General features: G+C 38.3%; 1 protein-coding gene across 2 annotated transcripts in view; it reads right to left on the bottom strand.

Annotated features, from left to right (window-relative positions):
• Nucleotides 1–1,459: 1,459 nt before the first annotated feature.
• tab3 (TGF-beta activated kinase 1 (MAP3K7) binding protein 3) overlaps nucleotides 1,460–19,450 on the bottom strand; it is a 51,796-nt gene continuing 33,805 nt past the window's right edge. For both annotated transcript variants that reach the window (XM_059028871.1, XM_034012442.3), the window contains 5 exons: nucleotides 16,232–17,768; nucleotides 12,041–12,201; nucleotides 10,342–10,435; nucleotides 9,043–9,126; nucleotides 1,460–8,189 (listed from right to left, as the gene is read on the bottom strand). In XM_059028871.1, coding sequence (XP_058884854.1) covers nucleotides 8,047–8,189; nucleotides 9,043–9,126; nucleotides 10,342–10,435; nucleotides 12,041–12,201; nucleotides 16,232–17,675 — 1,926 coding nt within the window. In that variant the 5' untranslated portion in view covers nucleotides 17,676–17,768 and the 3' untranslated portion in view covers nucleotides 1,460–8,046. The remainder of the gene's footprint in view (nucleotides 8,190–9,042; nucleotides 9,127–10,341; nucleotides 10,436–12,040; nucleotides 12,202–16,231; nucleotides 17,769–19,450) is intronic.

The raw sequence follows: 19,450 nt of genomic DNA on the forward strand, positions 1-19,450 counted from the left end.
AAAAGTGATCTATATTGAAATTGAAAATCATAAGCCCTAATTATTGTTATTTGATGTTTTTATTGCCAATTAGATTCAAGGCACCAGGAAAACAGGGACAAATCCACTTCAAGATGTAACAAGTCTTGTAAACTCTCCCAGCCACCCCTAAAACATATTCAAATGCAATACTCTCTGTGGTGAAGGTATCACAAAAAACATCAATGCAAGTAAATCACAAAACACAGCATGCCAGAAATGAACAGCATTTTGAACAATTAAATATATTGTGACTTTTTCTAAATACAATACATTTCAGAAACCATGATGCAGTGTTCATACAGCAAATGGCCATATAGGTAATTCAAATCTTTAAATGGATGCAAGAGAACTAATTTTGCAGCTTCAACTTGATCACCCCTGCTGGTTTATTGCATAATTATATGGAGGAAAAATGTGACACAGTTTATGTTATATATTATATATAAAAATAAAATATTAAAAAGCGGATCAATATAAAAATAAACCCAGCCTGTTTTCAGTCCAGATGGTTAAATGCAACAAATCAGTATTTTTTCATGGTTAAAAAAATAAAATAAAAATATATTGTGTCTAATTTTTATGTTGAATTTTATTTTCTTGGTTCAATTTACACTTGGAAAACAGAAAAATGACCATTTCTTACTTTGGTTTTTAAATATATATTAACATTTTATACTGTATCGATAGTTTTTAAAAAGATCACCTTTTTTTCTAATTGCTGTAAGTCAATATTTATGTATATTGTGTAAAAAATGTAATGTTTAAATGTGATGTCACTTTCTAATTTGAATATGCTTTTCAGATTTGTGATAAATTCTTGGGTGTTGTATTTGTGTGAAGGAATGAACTAGTTTTGTAAGGTTTATATATTAAAATGAGTGAAATACTTGAACAAGATGATTGAGGGGGCTTTTGTGAACAAAAACAAGCATGCCTGGGAACACTGAAAATATGAAGTTGGCATCACAAATAGCTTAGATATATTAGCAGTTGTAGTAGTGGCGTTAGGTCTTCTCATAAAGAACCTTTAATACACCAACAGTGTTCAACTAATACAAAATAATGGGTGCTTTTCCTTATATTTCACTCCATAGAAATAAATAGCAATGCCTCTACAGCAGACAATCAAAAGCATGTATTTATATAGAGAACATTTACTTGCACCTCAGTTTCTCAATAAATTATGAAAAAGACAATTAAGCTTAGTTTTACCAACCTCTTATTCTGCTAATTCACTGCGCATTAATCTTGGTAACAATAATAAAATCTAACCTCTTGTGAAGGTTTCAGTTCAAATCTAAAATTACACATGCTTGTATTACAGGCATTAAAATAATAACTAGAACTTCCTTGATTTAATAAGAAATTCAGGGAAGGTTTTGTCATTAATATTAAAAATCAGACTAAATTAAAAAATAAACATGATATACTGTGCAACTTGAATATTACAGTACTGTTTATTGTTTTATATTACAGTATTTACAAATCAGTTGAACAGGTTGTGCTGAGTTTTCCCACAAGGCAGCTACAGTGCAGGTCTAACATGTAAAAGGTCTACCAGCAGAGCAGAGCAGCGAACGTGCAAGAAGCATACATGTGATCAATTAGGGGTTTAGCCAAATGAAAGCAGCAGGTTCAAGTACAGCTGAAGAGTTAAACACATTGCACTGCAGTCCATGAAGCGAATGCTAAAATCAAAGCAATGTTCTACAGTCAAACAGCTCTCTCGTTTTCACTTTATTGAGGAAAATAACATCACCACCGGTGTATTTCTACTTACTGAAAGTACCATACCTGCATTGCCTTTGCTGCCTTTGTACAATTCAATGTCTCGCAAAAACAGAATTTACAGTGTAACTGTGAGACAGAAAAATGCATGAAAAAAAATAAAAAAAAGCAGAAGAGTAACATTCGCAGAGTAAATTACACATGCTGAAATGATCATTCTTGGGTGGAATTAAATAAGACAAATAGTCGCATAGCATAAAAGACGGGGGCCTATTTGAAGAGACAGTTTAGAATCATACCTACAGTAAAGTGCAGAAAATGAACAACTGAACAGGTTAGAACTAGTGCTGTATCCCCTAGGTTTCCTTGTTTTGACCAAACCCATCTAAGAATGTAAAGCTCACTCAAATAGCAGAAACCATCCGATTGACATTCTGGGAATAAAAACAGCAGCAGAGATTTCAAATGCAACTCATTCTACTGTATTTGTATTATTAAGCTTAATAATGGAAGTCAATATTGAAGATCTGCTGCCGTTTAGTTTATTAAAAAGGTCAGGAGAGGCCTGGGCTGAACCCAAGAGTTGTTTGTTCCATAACACACCCAACAGTGCTTGCAAGACAGTTCCTGATCAAATGTTACAATCACATACGGTTTTGGTTCATTACATTATTAGACACCCATTTATATTTTAAAAAAAAATCCTTAATAACAAACAGATGCACAGAAATTGGATCACACTCATCTTCATTGTCACTGTTAATAAACATTTTCTTCAGGATGTTCTCTTTTTGAGCAGCCAATTTTGAAAATGTTTTTGCAAGGCCCCGTTTAAACAGTTAACAGCTTCAAAAGGCCATAATGTTTCTCTTTCACCTTTTTATGTGTTGCTTCTGTATTAAGATTTAATAACAACATTCACCTATACTTGGAATGCAAATATCCAGTTGTGGAATGCAAGGGAATGTCTCATTCCGAAATGCAGACGACAGCATCACTGGACACAATGAAAGACTGCAGACAATGGGATTGAGCTGAAGTAAGATGGATTCAGACTATTCTATAGGGAAACTTATTCATGTTTCTGAATATTGGAGACCCACTCATAAAACAGTAAAGAAAACACTTACATTTGAATCTGTTTAATATATATATATATATATATATATATATATATATATATATATATATATATATATATATATATATATACACACATACATACACAGACGTGCTCAAATTTGTTGGTACCCTTACAGCTCATTGAAATAATGCTTCATTCCTCCTGAAAAGTGATGAAATTAAAAGCTATTTTATCATGTATACTTGCATGCCTTTGGTATGTCATAGAATAAAGCAAAGAAGCTGTGAAAAGAGATGAATTATTGCTTATTCTACAAAGATATTCTAAAATGGCCTGGACACATTTGTTGGTACCCCTTAGAAAAGATAATAAATAATTGGATTATAGAGATATTTCAAACTACTTAGTTTCTTTAATTAGTATCACACATGTCTCCAATCTTGTAATCAGTCATTCAGCCTATTTAAATGGAGAAAAGTAGTCACTGTGCTGTTTGGTACCATTGTGTGCACCACACTGAACATGGACCAGAGAAAGCAAAGGAGAGAGTTGTCTGAGGAGATCAGAAAGAAAATAATAGACGAGCAAGGTAAAGGTAAAGGCTACAAGACCATCTCCAAGCAGCCCTAAAGTTCCTGTGACAACAGTTGCAAATATTATTAAGAAGTTTAAGGTCCATGGAACTGTAGCCAACCTCCCTGGGCGCGGCCGCAAGAGGAAAATCGACCCCAGAGTGAACAGAAGGATAGTGCGAATGGTAGAAAAAGAGCCAAGGATAACTGCCAAAGAGATACAAGCTGAACTCCAAGGTGAAGGTACGTCAGTTTCTGATCGCACCATCCGTCGCTTTTTGAGCGAAAGTGGGCTCCATGGAAGAAGACCCAGGAGGACTCCACTTTTGACAGAAAAACATAAAAAAGCCAGACTGGAATTTGCTAAAATGCATATTGACAAGCCACAATCCTTCTGGGAGAATGTCCTTTGGACAGATGAGTCAAAACTGGAGCTTTTTGGCAAGTCACATCAGCTCTATGTTCACAGATGAAAAAATGAAGCTTTCAAAGAAAAGAACACCATACCTACAGTGAAACAAGGAGGAGGCTCGGTTATGTTTTGGGGCTGCTTTGCTGCGCCTGGCACAGGGTGCCTTGAATCTGTGCAGGGCACAATGAAATCTCAAGACTATCAAGGCATTCTGGAGCGAAACGTCCTGCCCAGTGTCAGAAAGCTCTGTCTCAGTCGCAGGTCATGGGTCCTCCAACAGGATAATGACCCAAAACACACAGCTAAAAGCACCCAAGAATGGATAAGAACAAAACATTGGACTATTCTGAAGTGGCCTTCTATGAGTCCTGATCTGAATCCTATCGAACATCTATGGAAAGAGATGAAACTTGCAGTCTGGAGAAGGCACCCATCAAACCTGAGACAGCTGGAGCAGTTTGCTCAGGAAGAGTGGGCCAAGCTACCTGTTAACAGGTGCAGAAGTCTCATTGAGAGCTACAGAAAACGTTTGATTGCAGTGACTGCCTCTAAAGGTTGTGCAACAAAATATTAGGTTAGCGGCCCCATCATTTTTGTCCATGCCATTTTCATTTGTTTTATTATTTACAATATTATGTTGAATAAAAAGTCAGAAGCAAAGTCTGATTTCTATTAAATATGGAATAAACAATGGTGGATGCCAATTACTTTTGTCAGTTTCAAGTTATTACAGAGAAAATTGTGCATTCTTTGTTTTTTGTGGAGGGGTACCAACAAATTTGCGCACGTCTGTATATATATGAGAATAGATTATATTACAACAGTGTCAGTAGTATTGTATTTCATAGGACACAGTGGATTTCATGTATCCACGAGACAAAGACATCATAAACAAAGCAGTGAATGACATCTCCTTTTCCAATCCCAGTTTCCTTTTATACAATTCCAATTCTATTCCATTTTACGGCATAGTCTTTATCAGGTTACCTGACAAGTTCATTAAGTTGTACACAGTATTTGTTTGCTCAATAGAGCCTTTGTTGTAAAATGACTGGAATAGGAATTTTAATTGATTAAAAGGGAATTGGGATTAGAAATGGAACTGGAATTGAAAAAATGCAATTGACCCCAACTCTGTAGCCTTGCATAAATAGATGTATTGCTTTCCATACTATAGTATGCTATACAATTTAAAAATAATAATCATATTAAAAAAAACTGATAGGAATTTATATATATATATATATATATATATATATATATATATATATATATATATATATATATACACACACACACACCATACAGTAGGTTAGGTTTATCCAATCACAGTGCAATCTGTGCAAGAATTATTGGCAATTTCATACACGTATTTGTACCCTGAGCAAAAGAAAAACCAAACAAACAAACAAACACACACCACCAAAAGCGATCAAAGCATCCTTAATGCCATTAATACATAACAATGTAACCCCTCTCCTTAGACACATATAGTAACACGTACACTCAGAGAAGGTATTATTTTCTTTTAAAAAAGTACGTCACTCTCAGATTGCATCTCCCAACATAACCAAGTCCAATTTACATATTACGGCAAGTATAATACCATTACATATTTTTTTTTTTTTTTTTTTTTTTTTAAATAAAATTGAGTGATCAATTTTTTTTTTTTAAATCCCCCACCCCCCCCAATTCGAAATGTCCAATTATGTTTTTTTGTTCTCCTCACCGCAGCCAGTCCCAACACAGCACAGATGTTCTGAGGGCGTGTGAGCGTCCTCCGATCTCAGAAGCCTAAAGCCAGAATCGCTTTTACCCCGAGCTATCCAGAGCAGGGTGGGCTGGCTACCGATCCGGGAGAACAGAGATCAGCCCTGCTTTTTATCCACTCTGAATATGCTTGGTGTCTGGCCAGTAGGGTTCGCTGTTGCGCAATGAGGAGGAGTGCCTGCCGGTTTCCCATCCCCCACCTGGGAGCGTCAGGGCCAACGTGACGCCCCCTTCGGCGTCCCCAGATGTTCGGCCTCTTTGCACAGCCTGGACGTGAACTGGCACCGTCCAAGCAATACCATTTTTTCAATAATACATTAAAGTGAAGTGCTCATTTGCGTGTTCAGATTGAATTAGTGCACAAGGTTATACACCAATTTCAAAGACCATTGGGAATGGGAAATGTTGGTTTTCATAAAATGATTTATTCATTTTATTTCAGGGATACTGCACTATTTAAACCAACCCAGACTCCTCCAGACATCAACCCACAATGACCTTTCCTGTGCGGGGCATAGGATGGAAATTTGGTCCCCATGAGATCATTACATTTCTTTGTTTTCAATAAAATGACTGGTTTATTCCAATGAAATGTAGATCATTTTTACAAGTTTTATTTAAAAATGCCATGCACTGGCTAAGCCCTTTGAAAAACATTAAGTGAGCTATACCATATATAGTCATAACATAAATTAAGGGGTAGAAAGGCTAGCTTATATCATGGCTACCCCCACCTCTTGTCTATACCCTATAATAACCACAGAGCAGGGGTTGGGGGAAATGTCAGTTTTATTCCCACATGTCCTTATAAACCACAATTACAATATTTATGCAGTAAATAGAGAGACGTTGAATGGATATGCAGTATCTAGTCAAGTGGGAAGGAAGTGTTAAAACCGGGTACCAAAAGATAGATGCTTGCTTTTTTTTTTTTTTTTTTCTCTCTCTCTCTCTCTCTCTCTCAACTATGGTATTAAGTACAAACTGAGGTCATGTAGTTTACCACAAGGCCTAAACAACAATTAAAGATACAACTGCTTCTGAATTCTACAAAGGCAGGGGCACCATCATAACAAGAACACAAACATTCTTATATATTCTCTCACAGACGCACATATTATTCATACTTTATACTCACTCTGCATCAGTTATTTCACAAAGAACGAGTGCTTTACTATTACAGCAACCTGAAGCATCTGTGACAAGACATTACCCTTAGAATACAGAATAGCATACTATGCATGAAAGTACCAGTTATAATATTTTTGCAAGTCCTTTTGTGATCTTCATTTTTCTTACAATACTATTGTTATTATTATTGGAAAACGCAATGTGCAATATATATTTTTTAAAATGTAATTTAAGATTTGCCTTCAGCGTTTTCTTAGACTGGTTTATTATTTATGTGCAAATAAACCCATATTTATCAAATCAGCTATTTGCATAACAATAATTGTCAGCTATATTAGGTTTGGGTGCACAACGAACCTTCTATGCTGTTGTAAACATTACAGTTTTTCTTCACAAAATGGAAGCTCGAAGGCCAGAGTAACAGGAAGAGGAAGCAAATGTTTACCACATATCAACATCATTGCTGAGCTCAGAGACCTGAGCAGGATTTGGGATCTTCGGAATTTGGCATAAGTTTGCTGAAGCACAGTTTAAAAGTTAAAAAAAACAAACAAACAAACAAACAAAAAAAAAAAAACACAAAAGGAAACCTCATTGTAAAATGCACACTATTATTTATCAGAAGAGCATGCTGCAAAATTCAGATCTGTTATGATGCAACGTATTCACCAGTGTTATTGGTATGGTGGATGACATGGTGTAGTACAAGCACTAGGGGTTGTTAAAGAACCTCCGATTGTACATTCTGTACACATAAGGCAAGGTATACCTTTACACTTTCATCAACGTGAGAAATAGCTTTACTTTATAATTTAAATCATACAGATTGCAATTACCCTGAAGAAAGCAGCAATTACGAATATCTTAAGTCCTCTTAATTATTTTATATGTTGCTCTTTGCAGGCTGTGCCAGAGTTTGATCAAATGGTGCAGTGTCAAGTGTCACACAATCCGGAGACAACACCTTAAGAGTTTCTGAAACCTACTGAGGGTTCTCCCCCTCCCAATGTAGGCCACAGAACGGACACAGTGGATGACTTTCATATGAGGAAAGGGTCATGGAGCAGAATCCCAATATTAAGATCCTTCTGCTATGGAAAAGTAGCAGCTTCCTTTATCTTGGGGAAGGGGAAAACATGCATCTGTCATTCTTTCCGATACGCCTGATCAGGACGGATTACCATAGTTTTGATGATGGTGATTCAAAAGAGCTTCACTTTTGCCCCTGCACCGAGAAATGGTAGCAGTTGTACAGGTCAGCCCTCAGTCACTCCCCTGTGAGGTTTCTGAGGCAGCTCCCCTCCCCTTCACCCCGCCATGCTTTGGGTTCAGGTGTACCTCGGCATCTCGCACTGCTCACAGCGGATCAGGGCTGGGTGGTTCAAGAAGGTGCAGCTTTCACAATTCCAGTGGGCCCCTTCAAAGTCCTCGTCTCTCGGTTGACGTCTGGGCTTTGAGCTTGTCCTGGGCTCTGCAACAGGATGCAGAAAAGCAAAGACATTCAGACACTAAGGATATGAAGACAGCACGTTATCAAATGCAGTAAACCAGCTTGCTGTTGAGACAACTGTCAGTCCCTTTCCATTCAGAGTCAATATGAAGACTTATAGGACCAGCATTTTTTTTATATTTTGTACATCCAACAGACAGGAGGGATTTGTATAGTACGTTTCTCAGTACATAGAGGCATCACATCTGAACATGTCAGGACTGCTTTTCCACATGTTTTTATGGTCTCTGTTTTATACCATGTTACTTATCTGTGGGACAGAAAAATGTCTGCGAATATTTGGAATTCTTTTTGTTCATTACTTAACATAATAAAATGGAATACACGTTTACCATAATCTGCACCATCATTCATATTGGAAAATGTGAAAACTACAAAGTTATGGTGATTTTAGTTATGTATCATTTACTTGAATTATTAGCTCCATGTTCATTAACGGTATAAACAATGTCAGCAAATTTCATACAATATAATACAATAATAATGGTTTCACGTAAAAACCATGAGTTCCTCATGTATATCTAAATTATTAGGTGGAATTTATTTTAATTCGGGAGGACCAGCACAATACTAATACATATTTGTTAGAGTTAAAACTTTGTGTCAATTTTACATCAACTCCAAGAATTGTGAATGATTTGAACCATCAGTAGGACTACCTCCACTAGAGGGCACCACAGAAATCGAACAACAGCAAATCCCATTGGGATGTCCACACAGTATTCCTGTTATAAACTGGAATACAATTTAGATTTCTCCACCAAATCAAAGAGTCACAGATAATTGGAACCAATAGCTTTCCAGAACAGCGCACCTTGTTTACTTGGCTTTGGAGGAACTACTGGACCAGGCTGAATGTGGTCATAGAAGTTGTTCATGGCTTTTGGATCAAACTTCCCTGGAAAGAGAACGATAAATTATATTATAAGCAACACAGTTCAAATGTGATACAGTTTATTTTATGTATTTAAGTCCTTCAGTCTAAATTCAGCTTGAACATAACAATAAAATTACCACTAGTCAGTCACTGGCTATTCGCTAAGCTGTCCTATACACAGTCCCTATTTGATTCAGATGTTACATGATGTTTGATTGAGATGTTATTTCTATTGCAATCAGGCAACAAGCATTTTTTTTATACCGCTGTCAATTTCAATAGTTTTATTTCTTCAACAACAGCAAGTTCAAACCTAAAGAAGGAAATCGGCCCTCTGGAAGATTTATGGTTCCGAGGGGACGAAACACACAGGCAGCACAGGGAGTACCTGTCCCGAGCTAAATCACAATATACATCCTTCCTCGGCTGGGGCAACGCTTCTCTAATTCAGGGCTCTAGTACTTCAGCACAAAGGCATCGAAACGTGCAAGACGACTTGCAAAAGCTCTGTGTTCTAGCTACAAAAGGAGCAATTTTCAAAACTCTACTGCTGTAAAGGATTAATTTGAACCTTTTAAACATCTACAAGGATGGAATTAAGACTCCCATTGTATAAGTTTGACCCATTCATGATTTCATTATGAAACACACCCGAGCTTGTTACCCGTACATTGGCTAATAAAGCTTGTAGTAAAATCTGCTATGCAATAGGAGCCTTTCTTTATGTCCCTGATCTATCAAAGTTACATTAAATGAAAATCAAATCTCTACATTAAATGTGATAAATTTATTAAGTTTATTAAGTGACTTTCTTTAAAAAGAAATATGATAATAAAAAGGTAAAAATACACAAAGTATTTGAAGTTTAACCATGCTTCTCCATATGATAATGCTATACATTTACCATAGTTTGTCATGTTTTGCAATATGCTTTACCAAACCTCTCTGGACTTTACAATGCTTTATTACACTTGGCGATGCTCTTTCTATGGGAAACTTGTATAAAAGGGTACTCTCGAGCAAGTACCAGGCACAAACATATACTACATCAGATATTGGCTGCTTGATATCAGAATGACCCGTGTACAGATGTGGGTCTTAAACACCCCTTAGAAGGTCTTGATTATACTCAAACAATTCCTTATAAACAATAATCCAGTGAACTTCAAAAATATGATTTGATGTCAACACAAACATAAAATTAGAGATTTAAAGATGGATCACTGATTTACAGACCTCTAGATTTAAGGAGGTCAATTTCTTTCAGTGTACAGTCAATATTGATTTGAAGCTGTCTGTTCTGGCTCCTTAGTCTGGTCATGTCTTCTGGCTAGTAAGAGAAAAAGAAGGAAAACACCAGGATGAATCAAATTCACTGTTGGGCTTTGTAGTTCACTTGAGACCGAGGATAAACTGACCATCCAACTCCTTAAAACAACAAGAGACCGCTGACTGAAGCAGGAGTGTTGGTTTCATTAAAATATATACCCGATATATGGTGCTGATTTGCATAGGGTTACCCGGGAAATCCATTCAAACATAACAATTATCAATGATTCACTAATGCAAGTTCTTCGTCTACTTAATAATGCAATTTAGAGCTGTTCGAAATGTTTAACCAATTCCAGAAAGAAAAAAAAAAATTCTAAACCCCCTTTTACACTGGCATGCTCTACCCGGTCAGGCCCGGTGTCATGCAGGTCAGGTACGCGATTTCACACTGCTTTTGATAAAGCAGGGTTGACCTGGATGACAGACTCAAATACACAATGCAGGAATCAATGCCCCAGAAGCAGCTTGTTACTGACGCTTCCATCCAAGCTTCTCTGGATTGAACAGACGGCCCAAATGTTGATTAGAGCAAATGTTTCTACATCCCTCCTACAATCTGGCTCATGCTGTGTCTCAAATCAATAAAAAAATATGGCTAAAATAGAAAAAACAGAAATGTTCCTTGCGGAAGTGAAACCTTCATGTAGGCGTCGGCTCACGAACGGCCGTCAAGCATTTTGGCTTGCTCAACCCACGTCAACCCACATCCTGAGGTGGGTCGCTGGGACCCAGGTCAACCCAGGTACGACTCAGGTACGTGGTTTCACACTACGCGGGATTGTGACCTGGGTAGCCAGTACCAGTGTGAAAGGGGCTTAAGGCTATATTTTTACAGTATAATGATACATTACAAACTTGCATTAGTTGGTCACCTTTTAAAAGTACATTATTTCTTCTAGCCTAGGTGCAGTTTTTTCATAAAAAGTCGTTTCTCACTTTCAAATTCACATTTTATATGGGGCAACACTTGTTTAAATACCAGTTGGGTGGTGTCATATGGGTATACTGTAAACCCCTCAGCTCTTCTTTAAACTTGGAAATGGAACTCGGCATGGATTTAGAAGAAAGCGGGTATCAGAAAGCATATACTCCCTCTGCCCCTTTTAAGAGGACCTTTTGTACCTGAAGAATTCAATGTTATATGCAGAAACTAAGTGTATAACATTCAATTCTCAGTTCAAGGTCGGTCGCCCCCCCCTCCGGGGTGTGTTATGCGCCGTGACTGTTTGCTTCCTCTTGATTATGGGGGAGCTTCACACTGTGGAATGAGATATACACTAATGATGTCCCTCTGTGTTCAGCAATTAAAAATGCAAGTAAAGCAAACACTGCAATGCAGCACCATATATCAAGCATGTCTAATGTAAAAAAAATAATAACCCAGTATTTACAAAATCTAGAGGAGAAAAGGATACCATGCTTTACATTATTTATATATGATAAACAGCAAAACAATAGAATTTGTTGTAACACTGAATACTCCCAATGACAATACCCAATGAACAATGAGTACTCATTCAAAACAAATGTACTGGACAGATTTGAATCCCCAATGTATACTATATTGTTGTTATGGCAGAATGACCAGCCCTGAGAGACTGACCACTGGAATCAGTGAGGTGGTGTTGACTCTGTGGAAGCGTCTCTGCATGAGGTCATACTCCATGCTGTTGACATCAGTCTTGAGCTTCTCCAGTATCTGGTTCTCCAGGTGAAGCTCCTTTACCAGCCTCTCCATGCGGGCCCGCTGGTGCAGGAGCAGAGCTGAAACCACAGCGAAACAAGCACACGGTGAGACAACCCTGACAAAACCAGTATGCATTCCTGCAGCTCCAAACCAGGACACGGTATGGCGCTAGTGCATTACAAAACTTTGAACCACAATTTTTTTTTTTTTTTAAGACTGGAAAGGGGACGAGATTTGTAGCTATCAAAACAGCAGCATGCAATTCTGAATGGGAAACAGTTTATTTTGTTTATATTGTAAATGTTATAAATGTATTTTGTTCCCAATTAAGATATTTAAAACAGGACATTTTTATTGATTGATTTCTTTTTTTTATTTTTTTAAATGCATGTTTGTTTCTTCTTAACAGAGAAGTGAAGTCCTTTGCTTCATGTTGTGAAGGTAGGCGTCTCAAAACAAGAGTGCCTAAACACACCACCCTTACTTGTAGGCACAACCCTTTCACGCAGTCTGTACCAAGGTACTTATGACACTGCGTTTTTGGCTGCAGGCCAGTGCACTACTTTATAACCAATCACAAGGTCTACAATATTCAAGTCAAAACCTGTATTGCAGCTTTCAGGTCAGGCATTCCATAATGCTACTCAAAATACAGACTTCACCTCTGAGGCACTATAAATGTCAATTACAAAGTAAAAATAAAATGTTTTGGGTTTGAAATCAGACACCCAAAACAAGAAGCAGTTTCATTCAAGCACTCTAAACTGATTGGATTCACCACACTAAAGAAAATTAGATAAGTACACAACAGACAATACTTACCACTAGAGTAACTATTTATGGTACTCATGATAAAGGTTACATAATTCCCCTTGCACTTTTTTTTTTTTTTAAAATAAAATTTCCAGGAAGCTGTTTCCACTAAACCAGGTATAAAACAGCTCCTACTTCAATAGAAGGCAGGTTTGTGAAGGAACGCAAATGACAGCGTTTATATGAAAAGAAAACAGAACAAATATTGACGTACAATTAAATTACGTATCTTTAGACCCTCTGTTAGATTAAAAACACCTTCTGCTGTGCAGAATCTTCACTCAGCTACACCACAGACTGCATTTTCACTTTTACTTTTAACAGGAAACCATGCCTTGTGCTAGGATTGTTGCACGTTACACATCACTGGATAATAGTAAGAGCTGCAGTTAGGGACATAAATCAAAGTCCACTTCCGTACAGTAATGAATAATGAAATACTACTGAACTGTTTGTCATAGGAAATGTCATTTCATATATTACACACCGAGTAAGGTTTCATGTTTTTGAGAAAAGCAAAAAGATGCATCTGCTCCCATTTGAAGTTAAATAACATACCAGTAAATGTATTGTTTTTGGAGACAAAAGTGCAAGTACTGTATCAGTACATATAGTAATCTTGAAAAGCAGCTAATGCAAAGTATACTACACACTTGTTCCAGTGCCAACATTTTTAAATGTTGGCAAAATGCAGCCTAAAATGGCCCGGTCTATGTAATAAGACATGGGCAATTTGCCCGCAGTGGGAAAATGTCCTGATAGCTGTTAAAGCTCTAGTATCCCATAAAATTATCCCTGTGTCACAATTTTTAAATTTTTAACACCTGTTTTTATGAACTCTGTGGGGTACAAGATTTTCTCTTTCAAGACTTTGAAAAAACATATACTGTATGTATTATAAAATACAGCATATAAAAATTGATAAACCTGGTACAATTTGACATTTGACCAAAGGGGGGTAATATTGTATTTAAGGTTGTTACCTTTATTAACCTAGTATGAAAACAGCGTGTCCTGCAAAATTAGAAGCATGTTTTGCTTTCCTGACTCCCAGCCAGGCTTCTTTATGGAATATTGAACCCCCTGCTACAGGAGAAGCATGAATGCTTTCACCAAGTGTGACAGACTGGGAGAGGGGGCTTGTGTGCCTAACTAGACAGCCTTCTCTGGCGATGCAGCAGGCACAGATGCCCAAACTACAGAGGTATATTGCAAACCGTCATGCAAGAATCATATTTCAGTATACCATCTGAACACTATTATGGAAGATTGCAGCTTTGATGTTGATTTCTTGTAACTGACCTCAAAAATGGCAAGGATATTAACGAGGTACATTTCATAATAAAGTTGAAATCCTTGCAGGCTTTTTGTGATTTGATTTGTCATGTCACTACCTGCTTTCAAATCTAACTTGGAGCACCTACGGAATAAGGGAGACACTGCTGGGCAGCGTTTCTTAGCTTTAGCGCTGCCGATGTGCATTTTTAATTCACTTTACAAAGGCGAAATGTGTAACAGGATCAACCAGAGCTGCCATGTCTCACTTCACTTTAAAAGCAGAGCTGACTATGATAACCACTTAGCTGGAACATACTGCACAGTAAAAGGCTGTTCAATTCATTGCCTCACGTCATAACTATAGATCAGCAGTAACAAACCTTGGATTTGGTTTTATAGCAGCTCATTGAATAAACTAGGGCTGTGTTAGAAGGTTTGTTCGCTAACCAGGAATTCAAAGGTAGTTTTAAACCTTCGAAGGTTCGTCACGTTGCATTCATGCACTGTATGTTTTTTTTTTTTTATGTATGTTAACAGAAACCGTTTGACAATGTGTTCATACTATAAAAATCACACATTAAAATGTAACTGGCATGCAAAATTCAAGCTTTTGATTTGTATAATGCATATTGCGTAAACAAAAGTTGTTGTATTAAAATCCACTACCATTGTACCAAATCGTTATATGCGCTGTAGCAACTCTATATGGTGCTGCTGCCATGTATGGAGTAGGGTATAGTATGCCAAAGCACTGGGGCACTAACTATAAAGTAAAATATGCACTGAATATCTATTGTACAAGACAGTGTAAGCGAAGTGATATGGTAGAATATATGTTTGAAACATACAAAATATACAATAACACTAATCATTTTAATTTAAAAAACTGAACACTGTCCGCCCCTCCCTGTCCAGCTCATGTTATCCAGAGGCAAACCTTTAATTTCTTCATTCACCATCTCGACAGCAAAGCAGTGTAGCGTAAGCTGTATTGAAAGAAATGTCTCGAAACCCCTCTGCTCTTTGGGATTTTTTTTTTAAATGCCCAGACAAAAAAAAAAAAAAAAAAAGTTTAATGCAAACTGTGCAAGCGACTAGTATTATGGAGGCATAACCAATCTCTGGGGTCACTTGACAAGTGTAAGTTCATACTATTATTAGTATTATTAATATTTTTAGTAGAAGTAAAATATGACTGTGACCGATAATCTGCTTGGACTAGACTTAAATAAAGCTTTGTTTTGTCCAAATCAGCTGCAGCTGGTGCAATGCAAGCTTACTGTAAGCATCAACTACATGTAAATAAACATGTTTTTTTATTTAAATGATAAAAACATGATTATTTTTCTATAAAACATATTTTGTTAAATACATGTGAATGTTTTATTCCATTTATATGGATTACCTGTAAAATAAAAGGATTTTCAATAGTCATCAGTAAATTATGCAAATTGGTGCCATCGAAGGTTCAGACCTTCCTTCGGTAATGTATTTAACCTTCAAAGGTCAAAATGTGCGCTTTGTTGCTGCCCTAGAATAAATTATACAACATATGATGATAAAAATAATACGTAGGCTGTATCCAAGCAGGGATTGTTAAAATAAGAAGCCAATAATAATTCAAATAAAAGTTGATACCCCTTTTATTGGTATTGCTGTTTTCTTTTCGTAACCAGCATCTTTTAACAAGGCTCCTCTTGATATGGCCATGCCTCTTATGAGCCTGTATTTGTATTGCTTCCATATTGTATCAATACCAAACAAACATTTGGTGCAACATGAATCCAACTGTTACATGCACTTTTTGAGGTGCAGGTAATTTGATCAATTCTTTTCATTAGAGCCGAGAGAGGGGTTATAGATAGATTGAGGACCAAAAAAGTGCAGAGAACAAGAATGTAGTAGACAAAGTTGTGATCAAAGAATCACAATACAGGGTAAAACTCAAAATGATTGTGCAGCTTTAAAACCTTAACATGTCTAACATATAACGCTAAAGGGCCACCAGATCATTACCTTGAGTGTAAGCATAGTCGTCAGAGCCCGAACTAAACTTCCTGCAATATTTATTGCTGCCCCTGTCTCCAATCGTGCCGGGCAGGGCAGAGATGGGCTGGATGGGTTCGGGAGCGCCGGGGTGCTCTCCCTGCTCTACCAGGTTCAGGATGCTCTCAGTCTCTACAGTGGGCGACTCCACCTGCCGCTGTACTGGCCTGCCAGGAGACACTTTGATCTTGAAGGTGTAGGCGGAGTTGCCAGGCTGCGTGACCCTCACCCGAGGCCCGCCGGCGGCCACAGCTGCCTGTCCTCCCCCTGCTCCTCCTCCACCTCCCTGCTGGGGTGAAGGAGCCGGCCGGGAGTGCCCCTGGTGGATGTACATGCCTGGGTGATAAGCCGCCACCTGTGCAGCGCCGCTCATGCTCATCTGGCCTCCGGACATCCCTCTGGAAGGGGAGCTGGGTGCGATATACAGTGTGTTCTGGCCTCGCTGCTGCTGCTGCTGGCTGGTGACAGGAGAGGAGCTGCGGTTGAGGGACCGTTGGGGAGACTCCAGAGTGATTTCTATCTGGTTTTTGATGGAACTCTTGGACATCACCGGTGATAGGTAAGGGATAAAGGAGACAGGCTGGCCTCCTTGCTGATGGTAGCCATGCTGCTGCTGGTACGGTAGAGACATCATAGTCGGGGGGCTGATTGGCATGAATACGTGGGAGGTCTGGTGGCAAGGCTGGCTGGGCTGGATCTGGTGCTGAGGAGAGCTGTAGGGAGAGGGGAACTGGGAAGGTGGTGGGGAGTGGAAGGCTGACTGAGGCATCTGAGGCTGCTTGGAGGAATACTGAGTAGGCTGGTAGGGCGAGGGCTGGGTTTGGTAGACAGGGATGGCGTGAGGCTGCTGATTGTAAGGTTGCATGTGACACTGCGCGGTGGGGGAATGCCAGGGTGAACTCTGGGGGGTCTGCCTACCCGAGGGGCTCTGGGAGGAAGCAGACCGAATGAAGACTGCGTTTCCAGCCGTGGCATAAGGGCAGTTCTGGATCTGGGAGGGAAGGTGCAGGGCACGCGGGGTAGCAGGGATGTTCTGCGACAGAGTGACGGTGATGGGGTTCATGGTGTAACGGGGAATGGGTGTGTAGGTGGGAGAGAGACCCTGCATGGCAGAAGCACTCATCCCGGGGGGGAGAGAGGTGGGGGGAGGCGTGTTGGCTGTGCAACCCTGCTCGTTCATGAAGAAGGGATTGTAGACAGGCGAAGGGGCCACAGTGGCGGGGGCTGAATGGGGCTCTTGGAGCATGCACACCATCTGCTGCTTGGCCCCTCCTCCTCGCTGTGGGTCAATATGCCCGTCGCTCGAGCTGTGCACCAGCGTCCGCCCCCCGTTGGTCTGGGCCCCATCCCCTGCTTGGTACCCGGTGGCAGAGTGGATGCCCAGGTTGATGTGAAGCATGTGGTTCCTGTTCATCCTGGTGTCCTCTGGACTGTGGTACTCTCCATACAGATACTTGCTGCTCTCCAGCGCAAGGGCTCGGCAACAGGCTTCCAGATTGTTGTTATTCTTAGTGGGGGGAAAAAAAAACAAAACAGAAAAGTGAATACAGTTTGTATCTGATTTGTCACGATGCATCAGTGCAGGAAAAATGTAGGCACACCCATGCATATCTGAAAAACCTTTCCTGTGTTTGTTTTGGATACAAGAGATTTAGCTGCTGCACCTACATATCTGATCAAACCCTGAATACTACATTGGAAAATCCAAAAGCTTTTTCATTAACTAAAATAAAACTGCTTTTCGTTCAGGACTGGTAAATCTCTTCAGGGCATTCTATAGAGCAAAATTAAATTCTACACAACATGGGTCATTTATATAGCTGGAAAGGTTGGCAATCATATGTTATACCACTAATGTTAAACACCTATGTACAAAAAGAAAGAAAAAATGATAGAAATGGGATATTTATATTTTATTATATATATATATATTATATATATATATATATATCCCCATCTAGATTAATTTTTAGAACCCTGAAATCTTTTTCTGTTTGGGTGGGGTTGTCTTGCGAATGACCCCATTGGGATGCAAAAAATTCACTTGACCCCAACCTGATCTGAAGATCATTTGAAAACACAATCAATGAACAGCAACATCACAGTGCGTGTCGGTCTTCTAATTTAAAGCTACAGCACGACATTAGCTGCGCAGTACACAACACAACAGAATAAAATTAGCACATCAAAATAGCAAACTAAATATTCAACATCTCTTTAATTCTAACATTAATAAAATAATCTGAATAGTGCAACTGGTCCAGAATGCCTCAAGACTACTGACAAGTACAAAACAAACTGGATATATTACATTGTCTTGGAAACTTTGCATTGGATACCTTTCAAATATTGGGTTATTTTTAAGATTCTTCTGTTGACCTTCAAGGCTGTCCGGGGAACTGGCCTTAAATGTCAGCTGCGCTCTTTAAGCTCAGAGCTGCTGGCTGTTCACATGACCAGATGTGTCACTCTGGGAGGTCAGAGTTTCTCAACTAGTGCTCCTAAAAACTTTGGAACTCGTTGCCACTAGTTGTGAGAGGTTCTCATTCTCTTGATTAATGTAAAGCACATTTGTTTTTCCTAGATTTTGCAAATTACATTTTTATATGGCATTGTTAAGAAAGGTGCTATATAAAAATACATTAATTCAAACATTGTAATCTGGCCAAAACAGAAAATACATTCCAACAATACGCTAGTTTGAAATATTCTCGGAGTAGCCCAAAAATGTGCCAAACTATGCTACTTTGGAAATAAAATAAAATAAAATAAATAAATAAATAAATAGAATTGCAGCCCTATGCTTTCAAATAATTATTAAACTATCTGATTTATTTATTATTATTATATGAAAAATGACAATTGTGTATGAAGAGAAATAAAAACTAAACTTACTTTAAGGAATGTGCTTATTGTATTTTCAACAGTTAACCCACAATTTTAAATCTTACGTAAAACTATGAAAGAAAAATAAAAACAACCACCGCCACTACCACCTGTGTACAATTCTACCCATAGATCAATTTCTAATTTATCATTAACTCCTTAATACTACGTACTCAGAGTGATTTATAGTTTTTTTTTTTTTTTTTAACTTGTGTTGCCATAACATTGCTCTCTCTACTCTAATAACAGGAAATTGTAGATTCAACAATGAGTGGACAAATAAATATTTATTTTACCAACTGT

Source organism: Acipenser ruthenus, chromosome 8 (genome assembly GCF_902713425.1).
Source record: "Acipenser ruthenus chromosome 8, fAciRut3.2 maternal haplotype, whole genome shotgun sequence".
NCBI lineage: Eukaryota > Metazoa > Chordata > Actinopteri > Acipenseriformes > Acipenseridae > Acipenser > Acipenser ruthenus.